The sequence below is a fragment of the Oncorhynchus mykiss genome, chromosome 18 (assembly GCF_013265735.2).
Source record: "Oncorhynchus mykiss isolate Arlee chromosome 18, USDA_OmykA_1.1, whole genome shotgun sequence".
NCBI lineage: Eukaryota > Metazoa > Chordata > Actinopteri > Salmoniformes > Salmonidae > Oncorhynchus > Oncorhynchus mykiss.
In genome coordinates this window covers 2056183-2066785 of record NC_048582.1, presented here as the reverse complement: position 1 = coordinate 2066785, position 10603 = coordinate 2056183, and the positions used below count along the sequence as shown (strand labels likewise).

The following is a 10603-nucleotide window of genomic DNA, read 5'->3' as shown; positions in this document are numbered from 1 at the left end:
GAGTGTGAGCTGAGAGCTGCTGACTTGGCTCTGAAGGTAACAAACACACACTGAACCTTTAGTTCCTACCTCCACCAGGGTCAAAGTTCATGTTGCTGAGAGAGGATTCTAGATGCACATTAACACACACTGAACCGTTAGTTCCTACCTCCACCCACACGTTGTTTAAAGGTCCCCACCATGGGATGTCATTACAGAGTATATCATCTAACCTTCCCCTGACTAGGAGCAGATCACTAGAAATCACTAACACAGTCGCTGGTAATTAACACAGTTCACAGATTAACACCCACCCCCCCACCCCCCCACCCCACTGCATTGATTTCCTCCATAGTAGAGGGTCAAAGTTCATGTTGCTGAGAGAGGATTCTAGATGCACATTAACACACACACACACACACACACACTATATCCCAGCATTGGGCCAGTAACTGGCCTGGAACCCTGTGTCCCAGCATTGGGCCAGTAACTGGGCTATATAACCCTGTGTCCCAGCATTGGGCCAGTAACTGGGCTATATAACCCTGTGTCCCAGCATTGGGCCAGTAACTGGGCTATATAACCCTGTGTCCCAGCATTGGGCCAGTAACTGGGCTATAAAACCATGTGTCCCAGCATTGGGCCAGTAACTGGGCTATATAACCATGTGTCCCAGCATTGGGCCAGTAACTGGGCTATATAACCCTGTGTCCCAGCATTGGGCCAGTAACTGGGCTATATAACCCTGTATCCCAGCATTGGGCCAGTAACTGGGCTATATAACCCTGTGTCCCAGCATTGGGCCAGTAACTGGGCTATATAACCTTGTGTCCCAGCATTGGGCCAGTAACTGGGCTATATAACCCTGTGTCCCATTATTGGGCCAGTAACTGGGCTATATAACCCTGTGTCCCAGCATTGGGCCAGTAACTGGGCTATATAAATCTGTGTCCCAGCATTGGGCCAGTAACTGGGCTATATAACCCTGTGTCCCAGCATTGGGCCAGTAACTGGGCTATATAACTCTGTGTCCCAGCATTGGGCCAGTAACTGGGCTATATAACTCTGTGTCCCAGCATTGGGCCAGTAACTGGGCTATATAACCCTGTGTCCCAGCATTGGGCCAGTAACTGGGCTATATAACCCTGTGTCCCAGCATTGGGTCAGTAACTGGGCTGTAACCCTGTGTCCCAGCATTGGGCCAGTAACTGGGCTATAAAACCATGTGTCCCAGCATTGGGCCAGTAACTGGGCTATATAACCCTGTGTCCCAGCATTGGGCCAGTAACTGGGCTATATAACTCTGTGTCCCAGCATTGGGCCAGTAACTGGGCTATATAAATCTGTGTCCCAGCATTGGGCCAGTAACTGGGCTATACATCCATCCCTCCCTCCATGAACAAGCATTTCACTGTTACACAGAAACCAAACCGGCCTGCGCCATCGTGCGTCATCGTGCGTCATCGTGCGTCATCGTGCGTCATCGTGCGTCATCGTGCGTCATCGTGCGTCATCGTGCGCCATCGTGCATACATGTATTTTGTCCCCCTACACCAAACGTGATCACGACATGCAGGTTAAAATATCAAAACAAACTCTAAACCAATTTATATTAATTTGGGGACCGGTCGAAAATAATTAAACATTTATGGCAATTTAGCTAGCTAGCTTGCTGTTGCGAGCTAATTTGTCCTGGGGATATAAACATTGAGTTTGTTGTTTTACCTGAAATGCACAAGGTCCTCTACTACGACACATAAACCAGTCGACCGAATCGTTTTTCCTTCCAGGTCTTTTCTTCTCTTGACTTTATATTGCGATTAGCAACTTTCATAAATGAGGTGCGTTACCGCCACCGACCTCGTACGTCTTTCAGTCTCCCACGCCGGTTTAACCAATGAGGAGATGGGACTTGCAGCGTGATCTGCGTCACAAATAGAACTGACTTCTATTTTAGCCCTTGGCAACGCAGACGCTCGTTGACGCGCGGCTGCAATAATTGAATAATATAGATTTCTAAATTTATTTTGCAGCGCTCTTCGCACGCGACGCGGGTTGGCGTGGTCAGCCTGGTTAGTCTACACCTGTTGTATGAAGAGCTTGTGACAAATGTGATGTGACTGGAGTATTGAGGAGAGTCTAGTCTGGTCTGATTTAATGAACCTCTGTCTGAACCGCAGGGGATACAGACTGCCTGGTGGGAGTGTGATCCGTGTGTGTGTGTGTGTGTGTGTGTGAGGTGCAACACATCAACACAACAGAAATAGGTAGAGAGACCGGGTGAATCTCAAGTCATTCCTTGCGTCCCTTTTCCTTGCCTCCTAAACATATACATTGGGAAGCGAGGAGAACATTCAACGACTTAAAGAACAGCTAGAACAGTTCAACTAAACACACCGTCTTTTCCCTTACGAAGGGACTGAGTTTTGTGTGCTTTGCCTCTCTCTCTCCCTCTCTCTCTCCCTCCTCTTTCTCTCTCTCTCTCTCTCCCTCCTCTTTCTGTCTCTGTCTCTGTTTCTGTCTCTCTCCCTCCCCTTTCTCTCTCTCTCTCTCTGTCTCTCCCTCCTTTCTCTCTCTCTCTCTCTGTCTCTCCCTCCTTTCTCTCTCTCTGTCTCTCTCTCTCCCTCCCTCCTCTTTCTCTCTCTCCCTCCTCTTTCTCTCTCTCTCTCTCTCTCTCTCTCTCTCTGTCTCTCCCTCCTCTTTCTCTCTCTCTCTCTCCCTCCTCTTTCTCTCTCTGTCTCTGTTTCTGTCTCTCTCCCTCCCCTTTCTCTCTCTCTCTCTCTCTCTCCCTCCTTTCTCTCTCTCTGTCTCTCTCTCTCCCTCCTCTTTCTCTCTCTCTCTCTCTCTCTCTCTCTCTCTCTCTCTCTCTCTCTCTCTGTCTCTCCCTCCTCTTTCTCTCTCTCTCTCCCTCCTCTTTCTCTCTCTCTCTCTCTCTCTCCCTCCTCTTTCTCTCTCTCTCTCTCTCTCTCTCCCTCCTCTTTCTCTCTCTCTCTCTCTCTCTCTCCCTCCTCTTTCTCTCTCTGTCTCTGTTTCTGTCTCTCTCTCTCCCTCCCCTTTCTCTCTCTCTCTCTCTCTCTCCCTCCTTTCTCTCTGTCTCTCTCTCTCTCTGTCTCTCCCTCCTTTCTCTCTCTGTCTCTCTCTCTCTCCCTCCCCTTTCTCTCTCTCTCGCTCTCTCTCTCTCTCTCTCTCTCTCTCTCTCTCTCTCTCTCTCTCTCTCTCTCTGTCTCTCTGTCTCTGTCTCCAGTTTGACGAGGAGTACCTGGGTCGACAGGAGGCTCAGGCTCAGCTGCTTAAGAGTGAAGAGAAGATCAATGAATTGCAGGCAGAGCTACTTGCCTTCAAGTCCCAGGTAACTCCACACCACACCCACAGACAGACAGACAGACACACACCTGGGTTTCTGTGAGGAAAATGTGGCCCGGACATTTGAGGAATGCATCGAACCCTGATTAGGGCGTCCACCCACGGTGCTCAGAATGACACAAATCACATTTAGGTTTTATGGTAGTTAAACGGCGTTGCGTCCTCCCTACCGAGTACCGATCCTCACTTCACAACATTTCAGAAATAACCGTCCCACGTGAATACCGATCCTCACTTCACAACATTTCAGAAATAACCGTCCCACGTGAATACCGATCCTCACTTCACAACATTTCAGAAATAACCGTCCCACGTGAACTTTTCCTCGGTCAACAAGACTCGCGTAACGAACGGCAAAATCACTGGCCGATGTCGATCTATGATGAAAATATCTACTTGAAATTGAGAGGGAAGATCCGAAGATGAAACAGCTAGCATGGGATGCTAATATGACTAGGATTATCATCAACTAGCATGGGATGCTAATTTGACTAGGATTATCATCAACTAGCACGGGATGCTAATATGACTAGGATTGTCATCAACTAGCATGGGATGCTAATTTGACTAGGATTATCATCAACTAGCATGGGATGCTAATTTGACTAGGATTATCATCACCTAGCATGGGATGCTAATATGACTAGGATTATCATCAACTAGCATGGGATGCTAATTTGACTAGGATTATCATCACCTAGCATGGGATGCTAATATGACTAGGATTATCATCAACTAGCATGGGATGCTAATATGACTAGGATTATCATCAACTAGCATGGGATGCTAATATGAATAGGATTATCATCAACTAGCATGGGATGCTAATATGACTAGGATTATCATCAACTAGCATGACATGCTAATATGAGGCTACTTGTTGCAATGTCTCTATACAATGATTGCTCCACGATATGGTGGGGTTTTGGCTATAGGCTACTGGTTACATTGTTTGGTTTGGCTATAGGCGACTTTGAAGCAAGATAAAGAGAACGCACACTTAGATTCACACAGGACACCGAATAGGACAGGAGAAGTACTCCAGATATAACAAACTGACCCTAGCCCCCCGACACATAAACTACTGCAGCATAAATACTGGAGGCTGAGACAGGAGGGGTCAGGAGACACTGTGGCCCACTCCGAGGACACCCCCGGACAGGGCCAAACAGGAAGGATATAACCCCACCCACTTTGCCAAAGCACAGCCCCCACACCACTAGAGGGATATCTTCAACCACCAACTTACCATCCTGAGACAAGGCTGAGTATAGCCCACAAAGACCTCCGCCACGGCACAACCCAAGGGGTTGTAGCCTCTCTACTGTATATAGCCTGTATATAGATTTGATTTGCGTGCCTCATTTGAAGTAAAACGTCTAGCTGTTGAATCATCAAGTGGTGCGTGACGTTCTGAATCCTGCCGCTGATTATAGCTTATAGTCTTCAATTACCAGTTGGGTAATCCTACCGCTGATTATAGTTCATAGTCTTTAATTACCAGTTGGGTAATCCTACCGCTGATTATAGCTTATAGTCTTCAATTACCAGTTGGGTAATTCAGCATTTTAATTTAGCTGTGTCCGTCAGAACAGGTCAATAGAGGAGACTGTTATGTATTTATTAAAATAGTCTAATCCAATTGTCATCGTGTGGTTTGATAGAAGCTGTTGTCTTTCGGCCATTTGAGGTGAGCAGTAATAGTCTTAGTGTGGTTTGATAGAAGCTGTTGTCTTTCGGCCATTTGAGGTGAGCAGTAATTGTCATAGTGTGTTTTGATAGAAGCTGTTGTCTTTCGGCCATTTGAGGTGAGCAGTAATTGTCATAGTGTGTTTTGATAGAAGCTGTTGTCTTTCGGCCATTTGAGGTGAGCAGTAATTGTCATAGTGTGTTTTGATAGAAGCTGTTGTCTTTCGGCCATTTGAGGTGAGCAGTAATTGTCATAGTGTGTTTTGATAGAAGCTGTTGTCTTTCTTTTTTGGGTTCCAAATGGACCACTATTCACTATGTAGTGGTGCTATACTGCCTCACAGCGCCTTGGGTTCCAAATGGACCACTATTCACTATGTAGTGGTCCTATACTGCCTCACAGCGCCTTGGGTTCCAAATGGACCACTATTCACTATGTAGTGGTGCTATACTGCCTCACAGCGCCTTGGGTTCCAAATGGACCACTATTCACTATGTAGTGGTCCTATACTGCCTCACAGCGCCTTGGGTTCCAAATGGACCACTATTCACTATGTAGTGGTCCTATACTGCCTCACAGCGTCTTGGGTTCCAAATGGACCACTATTCACTATGTAGTGGTGCTATACTGCCTCACAGCGTCTTGGGTTCCAAATGGACCACTATTCACTATGTAGTGGTCCTATACTGCCTCACAGCGTCTTGGGTTCCAAATGGACCACTATTCACTATGTAGTGGTGCTATACTGCCTCACAGCGCCTTGGGTTCCAAATGGACCACTATTCACTATGTAGTGGTGCTATACTGCCTCACAGCGCCTTGGGTTCCAAATGGACCACTATTCACTATGTAGGGGTCCTATACTGCCTCACAGCGTCTTGGGTTCCAAATGGACCACTATTCACTATGTAGTGGTGCTATACTGCCTCACAGCGCCTTGGGTTCCAAATGGACCACTATTCACTATGTAGTGGTGCTATACTGCCTCACAGCGCCTTGGGTTCCAAATGGACCACTATTCACTATGTAGTGGTCCTATACTGCCTCACAGCGCCTTGGGTTCCAAATGGACCACTATTCACTATGTAGTGGTGCTATACTGCCTCACAGCGCCTTGAGTTCCAAATGGACCACTATTCACTATGTAGTGGTGCTATACTGCCTCACAGCGCCTTGGGTTCCAAATGGACCACTATTCACTATGTAGTGGTGCTATGGGCCCTAGTGCATGGTATAGGGAGTATGGGGCCGTTTGGAGCACATCCAACCCTGTTGTGTGGGGTATACTGGCCTCACTTCCAGTCCTGTTGTGTGGGGTATACTGGCCTCACATCCAGCCCTGTTGTGTGGGGTAAACTGGCCTCACATCCAGTCCTGTTGTGTGGGGTATACTGGCCTCACATCCAGTCCTGTTGTGTGGGGTATACTGGCCTCACATCCAGCCCTGTTGTGTGGGGTATACTGGCCTCACTTCCAGTCATGTTGTGTGGGGTATACTGGCCTCACATCCAGCCCTGTTGTGTGGGGTATACTGGCCTCACTTCCAGTCCTGTTGTGTGGGGTATACTGGCCTCACATCCAGCCCTGTTGTGTGGGGTATACTGGCCTCACATCCAGCCCTGTTGTGTGGGGTATACTGGCCTCACATCCAGTCCTGTTGTGTGGGGTATACTGGCCTCACATCCAGCCCTGTTGTTTGGGGTATACTGGCCTCACACTGAGCTGTGTTGTGTGGGGTATACTGGCCTCACATCCAGCCCTGTTGTGTGGGGTATACTGGCCTCACATCCAGCCCTGTTGTGTGGGGTATACTGGCCTCACATCCAGTCCTGTTGTGTGGGGTATACTGGCCTCACATCCAGCCCTGTTGTGTGGGGTATACTGGCCTCACACTGAGCTGTGTTGTGTGGGGTATACTGGCCTCACACTGAGCTGTGTTGTGTGGGGTATACTGGCCTCACACTGAGCTGTGTTGTGTGGGGTATACTGGCCTCACACTGAGCTGTGTTGTGTGGGGTATACTGGCCTCACACTGAGCTGTGTTGTGTGGGGTATACTGGCCTCACACTGAGCTGTGTTGTGTGGGGTATACTGGCCTCACATCCAGCCCTGTTGTGTGGGGTATACTGGCCTCACATCCAGCCCTGTTGTGTGGGGTATACTGGCCTCACATCCAGCCCTGTTGTGTGGGGTATACTGGCCTCACTTCCAGTCCTGTTGTGTGGGGTATACTGGCCTCACATCCAGCCCTGTTGTGTGGGGTATACTGGCCTCACATCCAGCCCTGTTGTGTGGGGTATACTGGCCTCACATCCAGCCCTGTTGTGTGGGGTATACTGGCCTCACTTCCAGTCCTGTTGTGTGGGGTATACTGGCCTCACATCCAGCCCTGTTGTGTGGGGTATACTGGCCTCACATCCAGCCCTGTTGTGTGGGGTATACTGGCCTCACATCCAGTCCTGTTGTGTGGGGTATACTGGCCTCACATCCAGCCCTGTTGTGTGGGGTATACTGGCCTCACACTGAGCTGTGTTGTGTGGGGTATACTGGCCTCACATCCAGCCCTGTTGTGTGGGGTATACTGGCCTCACATCCAGCCCTGTTGTGTGGGGTATACTGGCCTCACATCCAGTCCTGTTGTGTGGGGTATACTGGCCTCACATCCAGTCCTGTTGTGTGGGGTATACTGGACTCACATCCAGCCCTGTTGTGTGGGGTATACTGGCCTCACACTGAGCTGTGTTGTGTGGGGTATACTGGCCTCACACTGAGCTGTGTTGTGTGGGGTATACTGGCCTCACACTGAGCTGTGTTGTGTGGGGTATACTGGCCTCACACTGAGCTGTGTTGTGTGGGGTATACTGGCCTCACACTGAGCTGTGTTGTGTGGGGTATACTGGCCTCACACTGAGCTGTGTTGTGTGGGGTATACTGGCCTCACATCCAGCTGTGTTGTGTTCTGGGCTCTGAGTCAACACTCTCACTGGTGTTAATGTTTTGTGATGGAGCAGGAGATAGTAGTGACAACACTGAGAATTTACCTTCCTTCTCTCTCTCTCTGTCTCTCTGTCTCTCTCTCTCTCTCTCTCTCTCTCTCTCTCTCTCTCTCTCTCTCTCTCTCTCTGCCTCTCTGTCTCTCTCTCTCTCTCTCTCTCTCTCTCTCTCTCTCTCTCTGCTTTCTCTCCTCTCCTCTCTCTCCTCTCTCTCCTCTCTCCTCCTCTCCGCTCTCTCCTCTTTCTCTCCTCCTCTCTGCTTTCTCTCTCTCTCTCTCTCTCTCTCTGCTTTCTCTCTCTTTCTCTCTGCTTTCTCTCTCCTCTCTGTCTCTCTGCTCTCCCCCCGACACTCCCACACACACTTACCCGTTTTGTTCCTGTGTTGAAGTCCCCCCAGAGAGGGTTAGAGAGCAGCCCAGAGTTGACCTTAGTGTGGTTCTGTTCTTCAATATAAAACTGTTGTCTGGATCAATAGACCATTTGCTCTGTACCATACAATCTACACAGCTCTCTGTCCTGCTCACAGCGATTTGTACCTTTTGAAGTGAACCAACAGAGTGATGAGGTTTGATCACTAAAGATGTTTACAACTGTCAACTGTTTGGTCCTGTCATCCTGTCCTGATGGATGAGAGAGGAGACACGCGCTCACATTCTCTCTCTCTCTCCTCTCTCTCTCTCTCTCTCACTCTCTCACTCTCTCACTCTCTCTCTCACTCTCTCATTCTATGTCTCTCTCTCTCTTTCTGTCTCTCTCATTCTCTCACTCTCTCACTCTCTCTCACTCTCTCTCGCTCTCACTCTCTCTCTCATTCTCTCTCTCTCTCGCTCTCTCTCTCTCTCATTCTCTCTCTCTCTCGCTCTCTCTCTCTTTTTCTGTCTCTCTCTCTTTTTCTGTCTCTCTCTCTCTGTCTCTCTCTCTCTGTCTCTGTCTCTCTCTCTCCCCCTCTGTCTCTCTCTGTCTCTCTCTCTCTCATTCTCTCTCCCTCTCTCATATTCTCTCTCTCTCTCTCTCTCTCCCTCTCTCATTCTCTCTCTCTCTCTCTCTCTATGTTGTAATAAGCCAACAGAATAGCCTCTCCAGTCTCCACAATACAACAACGTCTCCAGGCTGATTCACCTCGTATTGTGATATATGTCATAGATGGGCTTTGGTCTGTACACAATGTTACTGAGTCTCCTCCAGAATGTATTCACACCCAAACACTGTGTTGTGTTGCAGTCTGAATTTAAAATGGTTTTAACTGTAGGCTTTGTGTCACTGACCTCTACACACTACACACTACACACTACACACTATACACTATACACTATACACTACACACTATACACTATACACTACACACTACACACTATACACTACACACTATACACTACACACTACACACTATACACTATACACTATACACTATACACTACTCACTACACACTATACACTATACACTACACACTATACACTATACACTACACACTACACACTATACACTACACACTATACACTACACACTACACACTATACACTATACACTATACACTATACACTATACACTACACACTACACACTATACACTATACACTACACACTATACACTATACACTACACACTACACACTATACACTACACACTATACACTACACACTACACACTATACACTATACACTATACACTACACACTACACACTATACACTATACACTACACACTATACACTATACACTATACACTACACACTACACACTATACACTATACACTACACACTACACACTACACACTACACACTACACACTATACACTACACACTACACACTACACACTACACACTACACACTACACACTACACACTACACACTATACACTATACACTACACACTACACACTACACACTACACACTACACACTACACACTATACACTATACACTACACACTATACACTATACACTATACACTACACACTATACACTATACACTATACACTATACACTACACACAATACACTACACACTACACACTACACACTACACACTATACACTATACACTATACACTACACACTATACACTATACACTACACACTCCACACTATACACTACACACTACACACTATACACTATACACTATACACTACACACTACACACTACACACTACACACTATACACTACACACTACACACTACACACTATACACTACACACTATACACTACACACTATACACTATACACTACACACTATACACTACACACTACACACTATACACTATACACTATACACTACACAATACACTACACACTATACACTACACACTATACACTACACACTATACACTACACACTATACACTATACACTATACACTACACACTATACACTACACACTATACACTATACACTACACACTATACACTATACACTATACACTACACACTATACACTATACACTATACACTATACACTACACACTATACACTATACACTACACACTATACACTATACACTATACACTATACACTATACACTATACACTATACACTACACACTATACACTATACACTATACACTACACACTATACACTACACACTAT

General features: G+C 47.0%; 1 protein-coding gene across 1 annotated transcript in view; it reads left to right on the top strand.

The window, feature by feature from the left end:
• Window positions 1–10603, top strand: part of LOC110517047 (protein diaphanous homolog 3) — a 536597-nt gene that overhangs the window by 273202 nt on the left and 252792 nt on the right. The window contains exons 15-16 of the mRNA XM_036951469.1: window positions 1–36; window positions 3224–3328. The exon at window positions 1–36 is cut by the window's left edge and continues 29 nt beyond it. Coding sequence (XP_036807364.1) covers window positions 1–36; window positions 3224–3328 — 141 coding nt within the window. The remainder of the gene's footprint in view (window positions 37–3223; window positions 3329–10603) is intronic.